At 43.3% G+C, this 25,130-nt stretch overlaps 1 protein-coding gene and 1 pseudogene across 7 annotated transcripts; one reads left to right on the top strand and one right to left on the bottom strand.

Moving 5' to 3' along the window:
• Window positions 1–1,630: 1,630 nt before the first annotated feature.
• Window positions 1,631–10,466, bottom strand: LOC101165529 (annotated as a pseudogene).
• A 504-nt stretch (window positions 10,467–10,970) lies between these two features.
• ftsj1 (FtsJ RNA methyltransferase homolog 1) lies at window positions 10,971–23,636 on the top strand. 7 transcript variants are annotated; one of them, XM_020699888.2, is made up of 11 exons: window positions 10,989–11,179; window positions 11,748–11,874; window positions 12,003–12,072; window positions 12,144–12,243; window positions 12,290–12,389; window positions 12,464–12,516; window positions 12,584–12,637; window positions 13,324–13,426; window positions 20,769–20,852; window positions 20,947–21,050; window positions 22,841–23,636. In XM_020699888.2, exons 2-11 carry the CDS (start codon window positions 11,754–11,756, stop codon window positions 23,003–23,005), a joined length of 954 nt encoding a protein of 317 aa, XP_020555547.1. In that variant the 5' UTR covers window positions 10,989–11,179; window positions 11,748–11,753; the 3' UTR covers window positions 23,006–23,636. The 7 variants fall into 7 exon arrangements, with proteins under 7 accessions (XP_023811977.1, XP_020555545.1, XP_011491017.1 ...); XM_004084477.4 differs by having other exon boundaries at window positions 11,002–11,179; window positions 12,311–12,389; XM_023956209.1 differs by lacking the exon at window positions 20,769–20,852 and having other exon boundaries at window positions 10,971–11,179.
• Window positions 23,637–25,130: the final 1,494 nt, after the last annotated feature.

A 25,130-nucleotide genomic window follows, 5' to 3' on the forward strand; every position in this document is an offset into this window, starting at 1 on the left:
AGACTATCTGAGCAGACAGAGCATCTCTGAGGTTTTTAGGACCAAGTATAATGACCTCAGTTTTTTCTGGGTTCAAGAGGAGGTCATTAATTGTCATCCAGGTCTTGATGTCACTGATGCAGGCGTTCAGTTTCTCTATCTGGTCATTCTGGTCAGGCTTCATGGATAAATACAACTGCGTATCATCGGCATAACAATGAAAATTAATGCTGTGTTTCCTGATTATGTTTCCTAGGGGTAACATATAAAGCGTAAACAGGATCGGTCCCAAGACTGAGCCCTGTGGGACTCCATAGTTGACTCGAGTGCACTGAGAGGAATGTGCATTTACATTAACGAACTGATACCTATCGGACAGATAGGATTTAAACCACTGGAGAGCAGATCCTCTGATCCCTATGTCCTGCTCTAATCTATGGAGTAAAATACCGTGGTCGATAGTGTCAAAGGCAGCACTGAGGTCCAACAGGACCAGAATAGAAAGTAGTCCCTTTTCTGAGGCCAATAACAAGTCAGGTTCGTTCAGAGCACTAGACAGTGCTCTGAACCTTTTTTCTTCAATGATTTGTGATCTTCACTGGTGTCCATGGATTACATGAAATCTTTCCACCTTTATCCACCTTTGTCATGGTAGGGAGAACACCTTAATGGAAGGGGGGGTCATCTAAGATAGCATAAGGGTTAAAATGGGCAAAGAAGAGGTTTAAATCCTCTGTCGGTGCAATGTGATCCACCTCCTTAATCTGTGCCACTCGCCACGGGGCGAGCACACCCTGCCGTGCCACCAGGGAACCCGCCCTGAACCAGCCGAAATGACGACCTTTGGGATGAGATGTCCACAGAGGACGCGACCGCCGCTGCATCGCAGAATTCCACGCAGCCTGGAGGAGAGCAACACACCACAGGGGGCGTAGTCGGCAAAAACGGGAAGCAGGATGGATCTGCGGAGTGGCGTGGTCGGGATGCACCCCTCTCTAGTGAAGTCCCCCTTCTTGCTCTTTTGTTTTTCCTCTGGCAAACAAAAATGATAGGGATTGTATGGAGGATCTCAAGAATGGGACCTATGAGGAGCATTAAGTAAGCATAAGTCCCAGTCTCTTTGAAGGAGCATTTTTCCTTTTTTTCCAACTCCAGAGACGTTTTCACCAGGTTCCATGTTTCATTGTTCTTAGAGCTATTGTAGATTTCTTCTATTTGTCAGCATTTGCTTGAAAAAAACGCTGCCTTATAACAGCCATTCTTGCAGCTAATTTGGAGTTTAGCTAATATTTTAGAAATATGATGGCTGTTGTTACCAATTTAGATAGTACAGTTTTTATGCTATTTCGGCATTTGACTATCGTATTTGCATTAGGCTAGTTCGTTTAGTTAATACCGGCGTTTCTTAAGTTAGAAACAATATCTTGGCATCAGATTTGTTTTTAAGGCAATTACTCTATCAGTTTAGACTTATTGCTTCAGCTTCTTCTGCAAAAAGTTTCAGCGTCTGCAGCAAACGGTGTCTTCAGCGACAACACTCAGCATACAGTATTCACCCTAGCATCACAGGAAATGCCACATTTCTACTTTATTCGGTTTTTTCTTTTCAAATCATAAGACACAAAGGAAGAAATACAAGAACCCCTTAAAGTTTGAGTCTAGATTTTCCATTTCATCTATGGATCACACATGTAACTGCAGCAGATCCACTTCTCAGTCAGCATGGGGCGGAGCAGCTCCACAGGGCCTCCAGGTTCCTCTTACAGGTGGGACAGGTTGACTGCATGAGGGTCAGAGCCTCCATAGAGATTTCTCCTCAGAAAAGTCACGATCTTCCTCCAGGAGTCCTCTTGAGCGGCAGAATGTTCTGGCGTCTTCCCCCCCCACAGGACCATCACTGTGTACAACACAAGCAGTTTGAGAGCAGTTGCAGCCGCCCCCCAGAAGGGGTTCAGAAGCAGCCAGGTTGGACCGCCCACCCTCTTAGATAATAAAATCAGGTCAAATTCATCTATAAGCGGTTCAGAAACAACATAAAAACCTCCCAACCCTTTCAGAGTTCGGACTGAACCAGTCAACCGGTTCTGATCTGGACTCACTCTTCTGGCCCACCCCAGCTCCTCTGAACATGCTGGATGGGGTGTGGGGTGTGTATGGTGGCTCTATCAGATGACCCGTCCCTGGGTAGGACAGAAGTGTCAGCAGCTGGTCGTTCCCGGCTCTCTCCATCATCTGCTTCATCTTGAAACAAGAAAGTGACAGCTGAACAGTGGAGCAGGACGCTGGCGCATCAGCAGGTAAAGGCTGAATGCCTGTGGTCATTTGCATTGTGTGCCGCCCATCGCTGCGTAAGTGTTTGTGGGCGTGGCTCAGTGGGACTTCTTCCTGTAAAGTGCTTTGGACCAGAAAGTAGTGATTCCTTTGGTAAAAAGAGTCTGATCATGATTTCACTCCTGAAGTGGTCTGCGAAGCTGGCACTCCTAAAATCAGTATTAGCTCAAATATCTTTTACAAAAGACATTTGGGATCATTTCTGTTTTATATGAATAGGTTAGAGAAGTGAAGTTTTAGATGTTCCCCACCCCCTCTCCTTTATTTTCCTGGCTGTGATCCTTTCATGTCTCCGTAGCGCCATAGCTTCAGTCATCATCAATAAGGATGCAGGTCAAATATAAGCAGCAGTTTGCTGTAAAATATTGATCAATCTGCCGCTTCCTCACACTTTTCACTGGGGCTTCCTGTTGGCTCAGACTGAGGAAAAGACACAAAATAGTCCATAACAAAGGACACAAAAGTCATGATCAAGTCCAGATGGCTCGCTTTATGAAGCATGTTTGAAATCTTTTCCCCATAAAAGTTTTAAAAACTCATTTGCATAAACTTTAGTATGTTTACCAACGGAAATGACAAGTCATTAAAACTGTTACATTCAGAATGTAGACGTGATAAAAACTCAGAAAACTCTTCAACAGAAAAAAGGATTTAGTGGTCTACAGACATCCTCCCTCCCTCCCTCCATCCCTCCATCCCTCCCTTCATCATCATCCATCTTCTAAACCCACACGTGCACGAGAACATGCAAACTCTACACAAAAAGCTCCAAGTCGGGATTTGAATCAGGGCCGTCTAGATGAGAACATTAAAGTTCCACTCTGATCATCTTTTGATCCATGTTCAAAGCCTGATTTATCTTCCTGATAGGAAATCAAGGCTTCCATGAGAAATCAGTTGGATCAGTTGAAAGGAGGTAATCTGTGTTATCTAAAAGGAGCATCTTGGCTCCAGATGTTTCCTGGATCAGGAGTGATCTGCTATGAAGAAGCTGTGCGGGTCCAGTGTTCTGGACTTGTGGAACTTTTACTTTTGTTCACCTCTTTCTTTCTGCGCCACGCGGACCTCATTGCCTTCCCCTTTGGACTATCATCTGGTACAAAACCTGTCTGCTGATGGACTCACATCAGTGGCAGACTCATGGCTACACCAGTTCTGATCATCCTCCCCCACCACCAGCAGCAGTGGACACTGAAGACGCCCCACCTGCTGAGACAGAGGGCATGTCCACCACACATGAAAACCATTACACTCCCACCTCCATGCTTCATAGGTGGGACATGTATGTTTTAGGTTTGGAGCTGCCACCATTGTCGTTTTTGAGACCTGAAAAAACCAAAGCGAAGGCTGCCGCCCTGTACTCACATCCACTTTCAGAGAGGGGTCAGAAGGGATTGGCAGTAGCAAGCCCCTCCAAATCACCTCATCCTGCTCACTGAAAGAAATCTTCTCAAAATTTCTGTAACACAAACACATCACGCCCCCCTCTCTGTCACAGCAGTGTGTTCAGAGACTGCAGAGAAGCTGAAGCAGCTGAGCTTACCTGGAGAACAAATCCATCATTTGCTGAGGGCCCCCACTGACCGGCTGAATGTGGCTGCCGCTGATGCATACGGCACATCTGAGCTGGGGGGACAAACTGGCCTTTAGCACTCGAACACATTCAGGAGCTACACAGATTTTATGAAGCAGCAAAACTTCAGGCTAGAGATGACAATTTCTCTCGGCTGGCCTGGGAACACCTCGGGGTTCCCCCCAGAGGAGCTGGAGGAAGTGGCGGGGGCATCTTTGCTTAGACTGCTGCCCCCACGACCTGGTCCTGGATGAGCAAGGAAGATGGATGGATGGATTGGTAGAGTTCAGGCAATTAGGGGTTAAGGTGGGGTTACCTGTAAAACAGCAGTAGCTACTCATGAGCTGCGGTGAAAACCACTAGAGTTGGGTCTGGGTTAAAAAAAACATTGATCGCCTTAAAAATTGTATATATTGATTTATCATCTCCAAAACCCAAATTTACTTTTCAGTAATTCTTGTAGTTTATACTGGTAAAAACTGCTTTAAAGTAGATTCAAAAATCCGAGATTTATTCCTGAAATTTCCTCCTTTGTTCAGTTTATGGATCTGAAGTTATGTGAAAACAGTTCCCTGTAACCAAAGATGGGCTTTATAGAAAAATTCAAAACATAAATTCATATCAAATCAAATGATGAACTTGGAAATGGATTTGTTCTTTTGGCCGTCACATCCGGCTCTAACGGTTTAGATGGATGACAGTTCTGCCCAAAGATGATCTGCAGCTGCTCTGGATCACCAGCAGTCTTCATCTCAGTGCTGGTCACTGACGGTCAACACAAAGCCTTCGTCTTACAGGAAATGTCAAATAACAGCTGTAAAGTAGAAGCGGCCCAGAGAGAGCGCTCAAGTCCAGCTCATATATGAAGAAAGAGGTTTTTGGAGGTGCCTTGCCTTTACAACTGGGGAGTAGACGGCCATCTTCAAGGTGAAAACGGTGCCGAGGGACAGACCCAGCATGGCGATCCTGCTTCCCAACACCTGAGGATGCTGCTGCAGGACTCTGTAAGCTGTCTGTACAGAAACAGGAACCGTTAGGCTTTGGTCAGTCCCTCTGGTTTACCAGACCTACTCATCACCGCAGAATCCTTTCTGTTCTTTACACCAACGCAAAGTCATTTCCTCAGACGACATCCTTCTGATCTCTCCACCTTTCTTGTCTGCATCCCATAAAACTTCAGTCTTAGACCTAAACCCTTCCTCTTCCCTGTTCATAAATACACCCTCCTCTTCTTTTTGGACTTCTTCCACCCTTGCTAATCCTGCTTCCTGCTACTCAGGGCTATGATCATCCAGGATGAACGTCATGGTAGACTAGGATTAGGCATACTTTTTTGGTCAGACACAACTTTCTGGATCTACCTGGACTCGAATGTACTGAACAGAACTCTGTTGAAGCTGCATCAGTGAACAGACACTGTGACCAGATTCTGACCTCAAAATACTGGTTGTCCACCATCTTCCCCGTCTCTGTGGTGATTTTACTGGTCAAGTAATCCAGGGCTAGTGAGGCGATCCCGTGGGAAGCCAGTAGAGCTGATCGGTACTCCATCAACTGTCCTCCACCCCCCCACAGATCCAGCAGTCCAGGGAAAGGTCCAGGTCCTTTGGGAGGTCCAAAACAACAATGCAGCCTTTTCTTACACAGTATTACATTGAAAACCCTGCCATGAAGCCTACGGGTCACTTCTGTGGGCCGTTTACATGGATGTTGGAATGAGTGGGATCACATGCACAGCGGACCCACCTGAGACCAGGCTTGCTGCCTGGAACTGGTTTGAGGCTCCAAAGTAGACCCATGGGTTCCACTCCAAAATACGATCCTCCTACGCTGCAGTCGTCTGCAGCTGTGAAGCAGTAGCTTCAGTTTGACATTCAGTAGAGGTTTCTAAAGCCAGAGTTTCATCGGCGTACCGTTTATGTTCCCAGAAGAATCGGCCACATAGTGAGCACAGGCTTCCCACCGGTGCCCATCTTCACAGCGGTGCAGGGCGTGGAGGGTCACTTGAAAACCAGGAGGGACGTTCTGGACCAGGATGACAAAAGCCTCGTCCATCAGCGCTCTAGACGGATGGACAGACAGCTTCACATTGGGCTGTTTGTTGTCCATCCTAACCTGTTGGACAGATAGACTCATGAAAAATGCTTTTGTCTTTGTTTCTGGTGCTCCTCCTCCTCTGTCTGCTATGAACTTTCACGAAGAGCTTAATGATTAATCTTTGACATTTTCTCAAGTATCCCTGAGATTTTTCGTGACGCTGGTACCACAGCCCACTGACGCTGCATAGAGGCTTCCTGGGGGACCACTATGGATCCTCCCCACAGACGGTTTCCTCCACAGGGCCCCTCTGTTCCCCCGGTACCCAAAGGGCTACAGGAGAGGTTTGCCGAAGGCCCGGCCCGCGCCGGCGTGGGATGACTTTCAATAGGTCGCAGCGAGGGAGCTGCTCTGCTACGCACGAAACCCTGACCCAGAATCAGGTCGTCTACAAGTGATGTAGCACCAGGATCTTCACAAACATGCAGTGACCGCTTTTGGGCCGCAACCCTGCCCGTCACGAACGGTTCTAATTAATCATTAACTTAACATTAACATTAACATTAACATTAACATTAACATTAACATTAAACATTCACCGGCTCCCCCCTGCCCAGCCTAGAGGACATTGCTGGCTCTCGCTATACGAGCAGAGCCAGGCAAATCATCAAGGACTCCCACCATCCCAACCACCACCTGTTCCAACTGCTACCGTCAGGCCGACGGTACAGATCGCTCAAGGCTCGCACAAATAGACTCAAGAACAGTTTTTTCCCCAGAGCAGTCAACCTCATAAATAAATGTGAATCCCACAAAAAGCTGTAACTTCGTGCAATAACTGAAACCAATGTGCAATATTAACAATTCCCAGTGCAATATAATGCAATTTAAAATAGTTATTTAGCTTTGTACATATGTATATTTTCAGTGAAACACAATTTTATTGTGTTTTACAAGATTATCTATTTTTATTGTTTAAGCAGCTGGAGAGCACCGGTAATCTCGTTGTCACAAGTTTCTTGTGTAACAATGACAATAAAGGCTTTCTGATTCTGATTCTGATTCTGATTAAGCTTAGTTGTTCATTAATCAAAGATTAATGAACAACTCAGAGATTTACTGCTGACTCATCTGGGAGGCCAAACCTCCTGGTCAGTCTGAAATCTCTAAACCCAGAAGGTGCACCAGCCTCTGTAAATTTGTAAAAGTCTTTTCAAACAGAAAAGTTAAAGTTTGAGAGGGACTGAAGATCAAACCCCTGGAAGTTTCCAGCTGGAACTGGAGCTGATTAAAGCTCAAACAGTTCTGCAAGAAGCAGGAAACTCCTGCGGTTACCTGCAGCCATCTGATGCGGGTTGCCAGATCTGATGACAACCTTTCGACCCTAAACTTCGACACTAACCGTGCATGCGCGGACCGCGTGCACGGGACAGCCCAACCGTGTGGCGGAAGGGGGATCAAAATCTTACGTGGCTGCAGAAGGAAGATCAGAGGATTTCTGAGGGACCGACAGCGACCGGACCTCCCCGCACAGCGTCTTCTTCTTCTGGTCCCGGGGGCGGTCTCACTGGGGTCAAGCCAGCCCTCTCTCCTCTGACGGCGGTCAAGTGAGCTCTCTCTCAAAAACGGTGTGCTGCTTTTTTACATACATTGCGGTAACAACAAGAGGGACTTATTTATAAAGTAGAAAAATAAGAAATGTAAGAACTGTCATTCAACTTATATGTATAAACTATTTACACACGCACCCCCCATATTGATATATATATGTATATATATATCTATATATACATATATATAAAAAAAAACGCCCCTCTCACCCTCCGCGGGTGGTTTCTCCCCCAAGCTGGGGTCCTCTACCAGAGGCCTGGGAGCTTGAGGGTCCTGCAGTATCTTAGCTGTTCCTAGCACTGCGCTTTTCTGGACTGAGAGGTCTGAGGTCTTTCCAGGTATCTGCTGTAGCCACTCCTCCAGCTTGGGGGTTACTGCCCCGAGTGCTCCAATTACCACAGACACCGCTGTCACCTTCACTTTCCAGGCTTTCTTCAGTTCTTCTCTGAGTCCCTGGTATTTCTCCAGTTTCTCATGTTCCTTCTTCCTGATGTTCCCATCGCTTGGCACTGCCACATCCACCACAACGGCTTTCCTCTGTTCTTTATCCACCACTACAATGTCTGGTTGGTTCGCCATTACCATCCTATCAGTCTGGATCTGGAAGTCCCACAGGATCTTTGCCCTCTCATTCTCTACCACCTTCGGAGGTGTTTCCCATTTTGACCTTGGGGTTTCCAGTTCATATTCTGCACACATGTTCCTGTATATTATTCCAGCCACTTGATTGTGGCGCTCCATGTATGCTTTACCTGCCAGCATCTTACATCCTGCAGTTATGTGCTGGATTGTTTCAGGCGCCTCTTTGCACAGCCTACAACTTGGGTCTTGTCTGGTGTGGTAGATCTGAGCCTCCATTGCTCTGGTGCTCAGGGCTTGTTCCTGAGCTGCCAGGATGAGTGCTTCAGTGCTGTCCTGTAGGCCAGCCCTTTCTAGCAATTGGTAGGACTTCTTGATATCAGCCACTTCCGTTATGGTCCGGTGGTACATCCTATGCAGGGGTTTGTCCTCCAGCACTGTATCATCTGTTCTCCATTGCCTGAGGCATTCACTGAGCACACTGTCATTTGGGGCCTTGAGCTTGATGTACTCATGCATCTTGGATGTTTCATCCTGGATAGTGGCTTCTACGCTCACTAGTCCTCGGCCTCCTTCCTTGCGGCTAGCATACAGTCTCAGGGTGCTGGATTTGGGATGGAACCCTCCATCTTATGGAGGGTTCCATATATTGATACATTTTTTTTTAAATCTCTCTCTCTCTCTCTCTCTCTCTATATATATATATATATATATATATAGATATAGATATAGATATATATATGTATATCTATATCTATATCTATATACATATATATATATATATATATATGTATATATATATGTATATATATATATATATATATATATACATATATATACCTATATATATATATACATATATATAGGTATATATATATATATGTCACTTCTAGTCGATTTCTATTAGACTAAGATGCTGGCAGGTAAAGCATACATGGAGCACCACAATCAAGTGGCTGGAATAATATACAGGAACATGTGTGCAGAATATGAACTGGAAACCCCAAGGTCAGAATGGGAAACACCTCCGAAGGTGGTAGAGAATGAGAGGGCAAAGATCCTGTGGGACTTCCAGATCCAGACTGATAGGGTGGTAATGGCGAACCAACCAGACATTGTAGTGGTGGATAAAGAACAGAGGAAAGCCGTTGTGGTGGATGTGGCAGTACATAGCGATGGGAACATCAGGAAGAAGGAACATGAGAAACTGGAGAAATACCAGGGACTCAGAGAAGAACTGGAGAAAGCCTGGAAAGTGAAGGTGACAGTGGTGCCTGTGGTAATTGGAGCACTCGGGGCAGTAACCCCCAAGCTGGAGGAGTGGCTACAACAGATACCTGGAAAGACCTCAGACCTCTCAGTCCAGAAAAGCGCAGTGCTAGGAACAGCTAAGATACTGCGCAGGACCCTCAAGCTCCCAGGTCTCTGGTAGAGGACCCCAGCTTGGAGGAGAAACCACCCGCGGAGGGTGAGAGGGGCGTTTTTTTTTTATATATATACCAAGTACATCCACACCGACCCTCTCCATTGGTGCCCCCACCATATTGCTGCAGAGGGGCACGGGACTGCTGTGTGGGTCCCTTGTGTGCCGTGCAAAGATCACAGCAGTGCACATGTAATTCAACAGCCTGTCGACAGCCCGGCCGGTAGAACAGTCAGCCGCTTCACTGTCCTGGTATTTCCAAAGTGGCCAGAACCAGCCGCCCCGTGGACCCAGTGGAGCACCTCAGTCCGTAGAGAGGTGGGCACAAGGAGCTGCAATCGGTCTCCCAGGGGGAGTGCAACATCTTCAGGTCTGGATCACCAGCGGACACAGCTGACCAATCAGGATGCCGTCCTGCTATGACCCACTTCATTGGGTTGGCCAATGATTGGTCTGCTTCTTGTGCCTCTTGTAGCTGTTCCTGCGTAAACAGCTCCGTCCCATCACCGTGCACCTGTCGGGGTGGCCGCGAACGCAGATAAAAACCAGTAGGTTAAACGTTTAACTAAGTTAAACATGGGTTATCTTATTGTGGCACATCGTTGTTGAGTTCAAGGACAATTGTAATTTTCTCTTGTCAATCTTCTTTAGACCCTCAGCCCCACTCTTCTTTTAATGACCCGCTTCTTTTGACATTATTCTTATTTTACCATCATCAATATAGGATTTTTGTTGTTTGGTTTTGAAACAGTCCTGCTATACAACGCAGCCTATGTGATGCTTTAGAGGTTCTTGTATTTGTCAGGTGTTGCACAGGAAGTTGCTTAATTTAATAAAAACTGCACACCAAAGTTTGGTTCTTTCATTTCCAGTTTTAATCAATTTTTTTCTAACTTCTCTTAACCAGGCTAGACGAAATGTTCTGCCTTGTTAAAAAATTACTGTTAGATTTCTTTTTTGTCCCAACAATAATTGTTTTTGGTAAACATTTGGTGAAGTTTAGTCTCCTGATGTTGTCCCCTTTTTTCTGCGATTTTGCTCATTCTTAGGATAAAACTTCAGGCATCATTTCACGAGAGGCAGCCTTATTTTTAGCTATATTCAAAAATATAGCAACAAATCAATACAACACAACATTATTCTCTGTGCACAAACACAAATAGTCTAGACAGAAATACACAATCTATCAACTTTTACTCACACTATCATCTTTGTTGTCAAATTAAAGAACAAAATGGAAAACATCTGTATAAAAATAATTGTATGACATCCCAAGTTAAATGTACACATGTGAAGGTCAACTCGATATTTCACTACTTATTAGTGAATTCAAAACATATTTAGAAACATTTAAAACTGTTTAAGGAGGCAAAAAAAACTTTACAATAAAATGACAAATATTCCTTTTTTTATTGTTTCATATTGTTGTACTTATTTCTCTTTTATCATTTCTATTTTCATCATGTCATTCTGTTTCCTCTGATTGTGATTACTACTAGATCTTGTTCACTGAATGTGTAATAAACCAGCTTTCAGACTCTTTACTGACACCTAGTGGCGGTCTTGAAGCAGCGGATTGAAGGGTTTTTCAACAGGCGCTGCGGCCGCCCCGCGGGGTCTTTACACGTGAGCGCGCATCGTCGGCGGTGAGTAGAAGCCCATGAATTTATGTTTGGTTTCCCTCACGACTCCCTAACTACCAAAGACCTCACAGTGCAGGACTATCCTAATGTTATGAGATGATAAACGCGATTAGCAACACCGCTGCTCTTTCTAAATGGCTAATATGACGTCACCGATTTCCTGAAGTAAAGACCTAAGAAATGCGAACATTTTACGAGGCGTATTTGGATCCACTGTGTTCTCAGGATCACGAACACTTGGATAGTTAGAAAATGAAACATCGTTCAAACGCAATGCATTGTGGTCTACATTTGCCAATCTAGTGAGCATCGACGCTCGGTGCTTTTTTTCGCAGAGACTTCTGGGAAATTTCTATGGGACGTGATTTTGTCATTGTAGGTTCAGACAGAAAAACGGCTCACTAACTTAAGTAGTGAAGGAATTCAGACACAATGGCTGTTTCTTCAGAGAGCCTCAAACCCCACTGAGTCTAATTCCTATGGCTGCCAATCAAAGTATTGACAGCAGGATGACTGCAGGGCCCTGACATCAGGTACCAGTGGAAAACTAACCTGGATGTGATGGCCACAGGTCGCCATGGGACGCTCCTCCAAAGACAAGCGGGACATCTACTATCGTCTGGCCAAAGAGGAAGGATGGAGAGCCAGGAGTGCCTTCAAGCTGCTGCAGCTGGACCAGGAGTTCAACCTGTTCACAGGTGAGACACGCACATCTCCACGGAAACGGGTCCCTCAAACATCTGCATGTAACGAACATCTGCACAGAAAAGTTTGTTGATGAAGACCTGGAGCGTCTCACTGATGCTTGTCTGTGTCTGAGCTGCAGGCGTCAGCAGAGCGGTGGATCTGTGCGCGGCGCCCGGCAGCTGGAGTCAGGTTCTCAGCCGCAAACTCAGGTGTCCTCAGGTGCTCAGCCTCACTGCTGCCCTCTGAAGGAGTAGTTCTGTAAAGAGCCCTTCTCTGGCAGGGGGGACGAGGGGGCTAAGGAGGTGAAGATTGTGGCGGTGGACCTGCAGGCCATGGCTCCTTTACCAGGAGTCACCCAGATTCAGGGAGACATCACAAAGGTGAGGAGGCTGCAGGAGTTTCTGCTGTGGGAGGATCTTGGTTTAGTCCTCCTCACATCCGTTCCAGGTATCCACAGCTCAGGAGATCATCCGTCATTTTGAGGGCCAGGCGGCCGACCTGGTGGTGTGCGACGGAGCTCCCGATGGTGAGACGATCCGTCTGTTCTCACCCGCTTTAGTGGGACTGTCCTGTGACGGTTGTGCTGCTTTGTTTCCATAGTAACAGGGCTGCATGATGTGGACGAGTATATCCAGGCTCAGCTTCTGCTTGCAGTGAGTAAAACGTCGAGCGTCTCCTTCTGCAGATGTTGCTTTGGTCTGACGGCTGTGTGCTTGTCAGGCTCTGAACATCACCACCCATGTCCTGAAACCAGGGGGGACATTCGTAGCCAAGGTGAGACCTTCTCTGTTCTGCATCAGCCAATCAGAGCTCAGCCTGAGCAAACGGCCCAAATCAAATCAAATCTAATCAAATCAAATGTTATTGGTGCTGTTCTTTTCCTACTAAAGTGATTCAAAGGGCTTTACAAGAAATGTCTCATTTTAAAATTCAAAAGTAAGAGCAAGACCTTCACACTCACAGACACACACAGACACACACACACACAGAAACAAGCACACAGAGGTGCACATTCAAACGCACACACTCGCACACACACACAACATAATACAGTTTCCAATGATTCATTCATCAGAGGCACAGTAGAAGTCTGGATTTGTACTGAAGTGAGGAAACAATATTCTGGCTTCCTGCCCACACCAGTGACCCCTCCCCCCGTCACTGATGTGGAGGATTCATCTGAGGAAAACACTCAGATGGAGCTAGAAGGAAAAGGAATACACAACAGAAAAAGCAGAGGAAAATAAATCAATAAAGAAATATCCTCTTTTTATGACCGTCTAGAAGTCTTCAAACATGCTCCTCTGACCCGTCTTTTCCCCAACCCTCCTGCATTTTAAATTCTGAGTAGAATGACCGGTGTGCCGTGAAAATAAGAAGTTCTGAGAGAACGCATCGTGCTGTATGTAGGCGGTGAGTGCATCATGGTGTGGGCCCGGCTGACCCGTTGCTCTTCTCAGATCTTTCGAGGGAAAGACGTGACTCTGCTGTATTCCCAGCTGAAGATCTTCTTCAGCCGTGTGACGTGTGCCAAACCCCGCAGCAGCAGAAACTCCAGCATCGGTGAGCGCCTCTGCCATTAGCAGTCCAACCACAGAAATATGCCAACTAGATCAAAAATCTCAGGCATCACTCGGATTCTGAATGATGGCAAGGAAGCCTAATGTTGTCTTAACCTCTGACCCAATGAAGAGGGAGGGGCCTGTTTCATCCACCCACCTGTCAAAAACCCACACATAATAATGCAGAAACTTGAGCTCTAATGAAATTGGAACAGGAGGCTTTGACCCCCCCCCTTCCAGGCAAAAAGGCAAAGGTAAAGTAGTGATGAAAAAAAAACGTAACAAATATTTTAATATTTAATAAAAAACAGGGATTGTTTTCAAAAGTATTAATATAAATGCCACTTTAACAGCCTGGTGGGAATTTCTCAAAATATCAAACTCCTCGATTCAACCGTGCAGAATGACACCCATCTGGAACAACCCGGACATCCTCATTAACTAAAAAATGATTCACTTCCCAGCTTGGCAAGCAGGGGGCGTAAAACAACTAGAGCATATAATTATTGATAGAAGATTCATAACTCCCCAGGAACTAAAAGACAAACATGGAATAAATAACTTCTTGGAATATTAGCAACTTAAATCAAGTATTACCAAAAAGTTTAAATACAGAGACAACGATTCAAAGCTACCAGAAGTAGTTACCACTCTGATTAATTTTTAAATGGATAAAACTCTCTCCAAAATATACAAACTTTTATGTAATTTAGATAATAATATTTCACTTCCAACAACAAAATGGGATGCAGATTTGAGCATCAGCACAGATGGAAGCTTTTGGTCAGAACTTTGTCTAAACACCTTTAAACTGACAAAAAGTCCAAATCTGCAGCTAATCCATCTCAAAACTCTTCACAGAATTTACTACACTGGACAGAGGATGTTCAAGATGGGTCTCAGCAACTCAGACATTTGTGACAGTAATCTGCCCCACAGTTACATGCATGCACTGTGGTTCACCTGTCCAGACTCTCTGGCAGCAGGTAATAACTCAAAATAACTCCAATAACTCTCCCTGTGATCTACAATGAAAAAAGGTCAGGAAAAATTAGACTGATGCATTTCCAAATATATCCTAACAGAGAAATAGTGGATCCTCTCTCGTCAAGGTCCCATTGAGACTTTGGAGGCTGCAGCTCCTCACGTCTCACAGTTTGCGTTAAATTTCACAAATTTAAACTCAGCAGCTGCACGTCTGTTTCTCATCCAGTGATAATAAAAAAGTCTTATTCTTCTGTCTTCTGCTGCAGCTGGACTTTTATCTGTTACCTTTTCACCAGTACAGAGTTCCCTCGTTTATTTCAGGAGTTTCATTCTAGAAATAACTGTGAACAATGAAATCCATGGAGTCTGATTCCAGACGTTTATGGCAGGAAAACTCCTCACTGTCTAAATACACTTTTCTCACACAGACATGAACATTTTCTCCCTTTTCTCTGGTTTAAATTAAAGGGTGATTAAAGAAGGGGGGGGGGTGCAGAACCAGGGGGGTAGAAGCAGAATAAGGCAGCAAGTTCCTGGATGTTTATAATCATTACAGCAGGATTAAAAGTAATATAAATCCAAAAGGGGGCGGAGCCTGTCCACACACTCCCAAATGACACAAACATACCTGTGGGCTCCAAAAAGCCCACATACAAAACATGTCAACATGTACACAGTTCAACGGATGTTCACACACGCACACTTATGCATTCAGACCAACACATGGGAAACATTTCATTCAATCACGCAAACTGTGCAAAGGTGAGACATCACCTGTGTTAGAGTGGATCTTTATCTTTTTCTGAGGTGGATGATGGGATTTGTTTATTTATTTTGAGCCCTATTAGCTTCCACAAAGTGGTCGCTAGTCTTCCTGGGGTCCATACGCAAAAAAATACATACATTTTACCAATTTCACAAAAACCAAAGCTGATTTCAGAAAATACAGTGACTAATTCATCATATTTACCTTAAAAGCTTCACATGTTAAAATAAGTTAAAACAATTTCATTTTTATACCAGCATATCAAAACACATAGCAACATAACCTCAACAATAATACATTTCATAACAGCATATCATTCAAATTGTTAGTTATTGTAAGTGGTCCATGTATCTTAGTTTTAAAATCTTTTTGAAGTGATATTTGTTACTATTAAGCCTTGTCCTTACAGACACTTGATTCCATGCAACAGAAGATCTAAACAGCACTGTTCTTCTCATGTAGTTAGATCTTGAAAAAGGAACAATCAAATCACCAGAGCTGACCTGACGAGTGTGATATTGGTGACAATACCCACTGTATAAAACTTTGTTTACCAAATATTGTGGACATTTTTTAAAAATGACATTGTGCATTAAGCATTGAAGACTGAGTTGTACTTTGTCTTTTACCATCAACCAACCTAAAATGGTATGCATCTCGTTCACATTGGTCCAAAAAGAGCAACCAAGAGCCACCCTGGCAGCTCGATTTTGGGCAAGTTGTAATTTTTTTAGATGCCCCTGTGTCGCACTAGACCAAATGACTGGGCAATACTCCAGATGTGACAAAACCAAAGACTGTACAACTGTCCTCATGACTGAAGGTGGACAATTTTGCGCACACCTCCGAGCCAGGGCGATTCCTCTGCCCATCTTGGATACTATGTGATTAATCTGATCTGTCCAAGAGAGCTGATCGTCAAATTCAGGTAACATGGTGCATTCAATAAATATTTTGTACCGAAAACGATGCATTTTGTTTTAGATGTATTAAGAACCAATTTATTCAACTTAACCCAATTGGTGACTAAATTAAGTTGATTCTGTAGGGCTGTATTGAGCTCTGGGACAGTAGCAGATGCACAGAATAAAGTTGCATCATCTGCATATAACACCACTTCTGCATTTCTAATCTCCTGGGACATATCATTTACAAACACTGAAAATAAAAGTGGACCCAAACAACTACCTTGTGGAACACCACATGACATAAACTTAAAGTTAAAGTTTGTATAATCCTCTACATGTTTAGAGTTGGAAGCCACCTTTTTTGCGTTGTCTCTCCGCTTCATGAGTGATAATAATTCCTCATCTAACCATGGAGCACTATTACTTTTTACCGTTCTTTTACGAAGTGGAGCATGTTTCTCAACAATCTTTCCAAAAGTTGCCATAAAAGTGTTCAAAGAAGCATTTACATCAATTTCTTGCACAACTGTAGACCAATTCGAACTTTTGATTTCATCCATAAATAGATTGGGATTAAAATGTTTAGAGGATCTGCGATACATGATTCTTCCACCGGATTTAGGCATTTTTGTTTGCTTTGTAATGGCTATCAAATTATGATCAGAACACCCTACTCCAATAGAAACTGCCTGGGAGCATAAATCAGGAACGTTAGTGTAAATGTGATCTATGCAGGTTGATTTAGATGAATTATCCATAGCAATTCTAGTTGGTTGTGTCATGACCTGTTTAAGATTACATGTATTAGCCATTGTAATGATCTTTTCAAACAAAAAACTTTTTTTGAAAACCAGTCTATATTAAAGTCCCCAAGAAGAAACATTTCCCCACATTTATTTGAGACCATTTCCACATTTTCACATATTTTTTGTAAGTATTCTGCATTGGAGCTAGGTGGTCTGTAACAACAACCGACCAGTGTTGGTTTACTAAATGGAAGATTAATTTGCAACCATATTACTTCGATGTCTCTGCTCATTAACTCTGATTTTAGGGTAGCAACAATATTCTCCTTTACATAGAATGCTACTCCTCCACCATTTTGATTCCTATCTCTTCTGTATAATCTGTACCCATCAACATTTAGCATTGAGTTTTCAAAAGTACTATCTAGGTGTGTTTCAGATAAAGCTAAGACATGAATATTTTCAGTCAAACATATTTGTGTGATTTCATTAATCTTGTTTCTCAAGCTACATATATTTAAGTTCAATTCAATTCAATTATATTTGTATAGCCCAAAATCACAACAACAGTCGTCTCGATGGGCTTCGAAGTAAAACATGAACTCAAAAGGATCATGAATACAAAGAGTTCAATAGAAAAATACTAAAATGAACTAACAAACTGACTAAGCTATACTGGCATCTCTGCCCTTAGACCCCCCTTCGCGGTAAGGAAAAACTCCCAAAAAAAACGGATTCCGGAAAAAACAAAGAAACCTCAGGGGTGTCCACATGAAGGAGGGATCCTCCCCCAGGACGGACAGGCGATTTACCAGAACTCTTAGAGAAGAATTAACTTATCTAAATCTACAACTACATATATAAGGTCCAGCAGACGAGTTTCATCCAGCCGTGGTTGGGGGGACAGTCAAAGGCGCGAGTCGAGCCGGAGACAGGAACCACAGCCAGGTGTAGGAGCAGGAGCAGAGACGAGGTACTCGGTCAGGTACAGAGCAGAGACGAGCCAGAGATGAGCCAGAGGCAGGATCCACAGCCAGGTGTAGGAGCGGGAGCAAAGGCGAGGTAAACGGTCAGGAACTGGAGCACGGATGAGCCAACAGGAGTCTAGAAGCACTCCCACTCCCCAGGAGGGGAGGGGAAAGAGATACAATACATGAATCACTGCACCAAACAGAGGCATGGAGAACTAAATGATAAATAATGATCAAGAATAGAGGAGAGGAAGGGTAGAAGTAGATGAGAAAAGAGGACAGAACCCCAGAGCACCATAGTTACCCCAGCTTCAACTTCTAGCAGCCTTTAAAACAAATAGTTATTAAGTTTAATTTAAACAAATTAACATTAAGTTAAATAATCTCTGAATACTAACTAGTCTGACAATAATCCTGTCCACAGAGGAATGTTTTCAGTCTAACTTTGAATGTAGAAACTGAGTCGGCCTCTCTTCCATGAGCTGGGAGTTTATTCCATAAAACAGGGGCTTGGTGGCTAAACGCTCTACCTCCAACCGTACTTTGACTAATTCTAGGAACCACAAGCAGTCCTGCATTTAGTGAGTGAAGTGTTCTGATTGGATGGTAAGGGACTATGAGGTCCTTAATATAGGACGGGGCCATTCCTTGTAAGGCCTTATAGGTTAACAGGAGGATCTTGAACTTGATTCTGGAATCAACTGGGAGCCAATGGAGCGAAACCAACACAGGAGTGATGTGAGTGTGCTAAAACTATACCTGTTTTGTGGCCCATTTGCAACTAAACACAACATATTTGCATTAATACAAAACTTTGAACATACATGACAATAGACGGTTCTCATGATCATTTAATCCGATTATTGCCTCTGTTCATTTACAGGCCAGATAACAAGTTTGTCATACCTTAACTCAGCTCTTTCCCCTTTTTCGCTGGCTGCTTTCAGCTGGGGCAGCAATTCCCTTCTCCTCTGCTGCACCACATCCGAAAAGTCTTCATTGACATATATACTTGTTCCCTTTAACTTTTTGGTTGAGGAAAGGATACGCTGGCAATCCTTGAACCTGAGAAGCTTGACAATAATCTTTCTAGGCCTCCGTCCTTCTTGAAACTTTCCAAGTCGATGTGCCTTCTCAATTTCAATGTTTGAGGCATCTAGACCCAATTTCTCAGACAGCATTTGTTGGATCTTGATTTCTAATCCACCAGTGGTTTCTCCTTTTTCCTCTGCAATCCCATCAATTAGAAGATTAGATCTCCTTGACTGGTTTTCAAGATAGTCCAACTTATGAAACAAGTCCTCCATTTCCTTCTTGAACTTTGCAATGTCATTTTCAATTGCTTTGATTTTTACATCAGTACCTTTATATGTAGATGTCACCTCTTCCACGATGCCCTGGTTGAATTGTAGGCTTGTTTTCAGTTCATGGACTTCTTTGATAACACCATCCAACCTTTTTGTATTTCCATCCATGATGATCTGAATAAAACTCTTGAAGTTCTCTTGTTGCTGTTGTAGCATTTCTTTGTAGAATTCCTTTTGCTGATCCATTAAATGGCTCAGTGTACTCATGGTCACAATAGCATCCTCATCAAGCAATGTTTTACTTGGTTTGGGAGGCATTATTTCTCACTCACTCTTACCAAGATGTACCAAAGAAATATTAAAGTGAGGATTGTTTTTTAGGCCTCGAGGCCTAGAAGCCTCCAGCCCCAACGTGATCAATTGCAAATGTTAAAGTTCCATACAACCTCAATGTTGTTAGAATCTCCAATACTCAGTCCCACCACTGATGTCAACCGAGTATCAGGTTTATGTAAAAAGAGCAGGAAGGCATGGGGGGACAGAGAGCAGCCCAACCAGGAGAGCAGCACCCCCAGCGCCAGACAAGCAACCCACCGCCACATAGGAGTTCTGGACATCCCCCCACCCTGACCCCAGGCATGGACCAGAGGCCCCTAAGGGAGACCCGCCCTACGCTCCAGACAACTGCCCACCCAGTCCACGGTTGGTCCAGGTGAGAGCAAGACAGGAGCCAGACACCCCTGCCCTGAAGGAAGACGCCCCAGAGCAGTGGGGGTCCACAAGAAGTGTTGTTACTGTGGCCCGACCAGGCTCCCCCATGGATGGAATCTGTAGAAGGCCAGCGCTCGAGGGCAAGGACCAGAACCCACTGATTGTCCTCATTTTACCCCTCCACCCGGAACTCCTATGGGACTCCATTATCGGTTCTCATTTGTAGGGCGTTCCTGTGGAACGTTTTCATTGTGCAGGGTGAGGTGTTGTCTGTCACAGTGCAAAGTGCGACTGCAGAGTTCGGCCTTCCCAGTGGATCCAGTGTGGTTTTATTGGTGGCCGGGGTTGATTACATAAAAGGGGGTCATTCAATCAGGGAGAACAGGAAAATCATATCTTGTATAATCAGCACTTTTCACAAAAGTTTTTCTCACTGAAAGACAGAACTGAGAGGATCATTTTCTGGTGATAATGGAGTGTAAACAAGTGATAACTACACAAACCCCAACAAACAGAAACAGGTGCTGTCTCACCTTTGCACAGTTTGCGTGACTGAATGAAATGTTTCACGTGTTGGTCTGAACGCATAAGTATGCGTGTGTGAACATGAGTTGTATTAACTCCATGTTTACTTGATTGTATGTAAACATCTTTGGTCTTTGTTGTAAAAGTAAAATATGTCCAACACCAGAGGCTTTCAGCTCTCATCTGGACAAGTTATAAAATAGACTTGTCCTGTATTTGTTTGTGACATCTTTTCTGAAACCGTCCTCTAGTGGTAGTGTGAGGAACTGCATCCTTTGGTTATTCCTAGTTGGCCTTTAATGTAAAACTGGAAGGTGGGGGCTTGTTGTTTCATGAAAAGGTAGCTTGCACACACTGGCGCACACCTGGGTTCAGGCTTAATTATGCTGCAGGTGTGAGTGCAGATCTGTGTGTGTTTGCAGAGTCCTTCGTTGTGTGTCAGAGGTACTCCCCCCCTGCCTGTTACATCCCCAACATGTCCAACCCCCTCCTGGATCACTGCTACGGTAACAAGTCTAACTTTGTGAATCGGCTCTTCTGTGGGTCCGTGGTCGGTATTCCGACCGGATCCTTAAGTCAGATTCTGTTTCTGTTCTGCAGACGTGGATTTTAACCAGCTGGACGGCTCAAACCGCTTTATCGTTCCCTTTCTGGCCTGTGGTGACCTCAGTGCTTTTGACTCTGACAGGACGTACCCCCTACAGGTAAGCCCCCCTGTAAAACAAACCTGTTGATGTTTCTTTCTCAGATTCTGCTCATCTTAGTGTTTCCTATTAAATGTGAACTTTGTGCTGGTCATGCACGCCAAGCCGTGCTCTTCCCTGCTGGGACTCCAGGGACATGAAGGGTTTCCAGTCCCAGAACTTAGCCCTGGTTATGTTCAGCTATAGGACCAGGCATGTTGTGCTTCAGAGGATCTCCTACCCGGAATATAAATAACTTATCCCAGAATGAGCTTTAGCTTTAAAAACAGCAAAATGTTGAAACCGTCTAGAAACAAAAGCAGGCTTAAAGCAACAGATTTGACCCAGCAGCTCTTCTTTAACCCTTGTGCTCTCCTATGGGGTCCAGATGACCCCCCCCCCCCCTTCCATTGAAGTGTTCTCCCTTCATAGTATAGCACAAGGGTTAAGGTGGCAAAATTGGACACGTTTTATATATATATCAGTGACGTGCGGTGAGGTTAATGGCTGGTGAGGCACTGACGTCATCACTCAGATTTACAAACATATGAACCATGAGTATAAATAACTGAGTAACTTATTCACCATTTAATTGACAACAGTTAACGTTTTGTTTAAAATATCATTTCAACATGTTTTTTTTTCATATACAAACTGCAGCATAGAAAAAAGCACAAACGTTATTATCGTCTTACCTTTACTTGTAAATAAAGTCCATACGCCGCTCCTTCTGAAGAAAATGACTTGCCGCTTGCTATCACTTCTTCTAGTATTATATTCAGGCTGTTCATAATCTTAGGGCTCACCGGCGCCCCCTAACATGAGGCACGAGAAAGTCTGGCCTCACCCAGCGGCTTTTTTGCCGGCGTTTAGCGCTCAGCACAAGAAACACGTCCCTCACATACAGTTATTTATAAAAACAAACACTGTACATCATATACATCTGCTAAATTATGTAAACTCAGCTCATATAGTACAGGTGATTGAACCGACACACAGAGAGACAGCAGTACTGTCTGACTGCATAGGTATTGCGCAATCCAAGGTGAGGCTCAGCGGGCTGGTGCCTCATCGCACGTCATTTCTTATTATCTGAATGGCAAATGCGGAAATTCAGCGATTTTGAAAAGAAAAAACACCCAAAAATGGTACATTTAAATGGAAAATGACTGCAAAGCACAAATTACTGATTAAATATAATAATTGAATTTATTTTTTCTCTTTTCTTCCCATAATGACAGGTGAGGCACAGCCTCACCTGCCTCTCCTGACTGCACGTCACTGATATATATATATATATATATATATATATATATATATATATATATATATATATATATATATATATATATATATATATATATATATATATATATATATATATATATATATATATATATATATATATATATATATATATATATATATATATATATATGCGTCACAAGGAAAATGGAAACAAGATCAGAAACTCGTGCGTTTACTTTGTCTGTTCTTAAAGGTGGAAAGATTTCATGTAATCCATGGACACCAGTGAAGATCACAAATCATTGAAGAAAAAAGGTTCAGAGCACTGTCTAGTGGGTCTAGATGACCCAACTCCCAATGTTAAAGTGCCTAGGATAGAACAAGGGATAAAGGGCCAGCTCTGAAGACCCCACTAAACACAGCCAAGTGGGGAGGCTGCCGGTGTTACCGAGGCCACACAAACATTCATTATTGAAAGAAGAACTGAGTTTCATTTTCTAAACACAGAATGTTTCACTTTGGCCTTCTTAAACATCTTCTGCTGTCTCTCTTTCTTTCTGTAGCTCGATGCAGACACAGAGTATCATTACACCCCACCACCACAGCCTCCCATTTGCCCTTCTTACCAGCAGGCCTGCCACCTCCGCAAAAACAACCTGCTGTCCAAAGAGGGCGCTGCCGGCAGCACCTGCAGCCAGGGTCAGAACAAGGGTCTTTATCGGTTTTAAACGGAAGACGCTGGAGAAAATGTGCCCCAGACTTTGCCTGGACATAAGTATGGACAATGTTTTCAAAATAAGTAATAACCATCAAACCCTGAATGTTTGCTTCAGCAGAGCATCGCCTCCACAAAGACACAGCACCTCCTGCAATCTGGAAAAAGAAACAACTTCTTACCTTTTTGGAAAAATGTCATTTTACCTCCAAGGAAATGTCCCTCTTTCTGCAACATAGCATACTGGAAAACTTTAAAATTTTATATAAAGATGTCTTTTTTGGGTTTTACATTGTCTTACAAAAAAGGAGTTTTATAAAACTTGCTAAATGTCTTATTCAGAAATGCACATTTTTTTCCAAAAAACCTCAGTTTAATCAAAAAATACACTGAATCTATCAAATCTCTTCAGACCATGGAGCTTACAAGACTCGTAATATTTTGGGGTTTGTTCAGCTTGTGGATCTATAATTTCTTTTTGTTTTTATTATAATTTTTCCATATTTTATTTTTATTACTCCTAAAAAAGTAGGCTTTTTTCATCATCTACATATCCTTCCAGTATTAATGTTTTCTTGTTGATAAGTTAATGTATATCTGAACATTGGCGATAAAATAAAAATTACTTCCGGATTTGCCCCACATCCCAGAAAAGGGTTTTTCTTCACAGCTTTATTTTCAGAACTTCAAGTTCAACTTTGAGTTTTAAGATGTCATTAATAACTGAATCTTCTAGTAATGCACAATGATTTTTTACTACCGATACTGATATTTTCTTCCCCCTTGTAGTTGATACGTAAAGTTTTTAAATACTGAAGAAAAAAATAGTTGTATAGTATGTATTCCAACAAATCTGCAGAACTAGTTTTAGCTGTAAATTAATTGATAGTACAAACACTTTCTTAGCCTTTTCAATCTGTCATATATCTGTCAACAGAGAAGGTGCATTTCAATGGTCAGAACAAATACTAATGTTATAACAGATGATAAATGTTCTAGTATAACGTGCAAAAGAAATAGTTTAACCTAAAGTGCAAGAGTATTTCTTTGTTTTAAACTGAAGTGCAAAATGCATGGTTGCTTATAGAAATTAACTTTACAAAAACAGACATTTAAACCTTTTACAAACCAGAACGACAAAAAGAAAGAAACCACAACGATTACATTTCTTTTGGGCTTTTAACTGTGGGATCAGTGGGAGATTTTTCTTGACCAAAAGGAGCATCTCTGCTTTCTCACATTAGCCGGTTTCTCTTTACATCCAGCACACTTGCAGCAGAAGAAAACAAACGCTCTCCATCAATGCTAGCACAGGGTGCTGCCAGGTATTCCCGTGCACAACCTACCAGGTGTGGGAAATGGTAACTGTTCCAATATTCCAGTGGTGTCTTGGTCTTCTCGAGGCTTTCAGGTAGGTTCTCTGGGCTGATTGGAAGTGTAGACTCAGACTCATGTCTGCATCTAAAAATCAAAACACATTTGAATGCAAGTTTGATCAATATTTGAACAACATTTAGTTAAATAAGAATGGACCTGAACATCCACTTCACTACACCCTGCCTGCTGACTGCCCTCCTCATTTTCTTATAAGGATTTCAGCATACATGTCAGTGAGAGAAGTTCAACTGTTTCCATCGGCTTTCGTTCTTTTTGCTGGTGGTTCATCTGGATAAAAAAATGTTTGAGGTGCCACAAGTGAGACAAGGTTAATGCTTAAACTTGTTTTGTCAGATTTTGAAGCTACAATATGCAAAAATAAGCTTACCGGCAATTTGTTTCCTCTTAAAACGTTTTATAACACTTTAATGTTTCAAACAATTTATGGAAAATGACTTAGGTTGTGGAATTTGAGACTGGGGTCCAGGTTCAACTGTTCCTGCAGCACTTGTCTTGTTCTGAAGTATCAGCCCTTGTACTCAGGGTCTGAAGTTGTTGCTAGTGTGTGGAGGGGCCCTGCTTCCATGCGATCAAATCGTTTGTTGACAGCTCTTGCATGTTTCCCACCATGGTCTGTAGGAACTGTTTTTAAAGAGAATTGCACCAGCAGCTGTAGAGGTGGCACTGCTAAAGTCTGTCAGCTGTTCACAGGGATCCAGAACTGTAAACATGTTCTCTATCAGGCTCCAGGCGCTGGGTTC

Source organism: Oryzias latipes, chromosome 6, assembly GCF_002234675.1.
Source record: "Oryzias latipes chromosome 6, ASM223467v1".
Taxonomy (NCBI): domain Eukaryota; kingdom Metazoa; phylum Chordata; class Actinopteri; order Beloniformes; family Adrianichthyidae; genus Oryzias; species Oryzias latipes.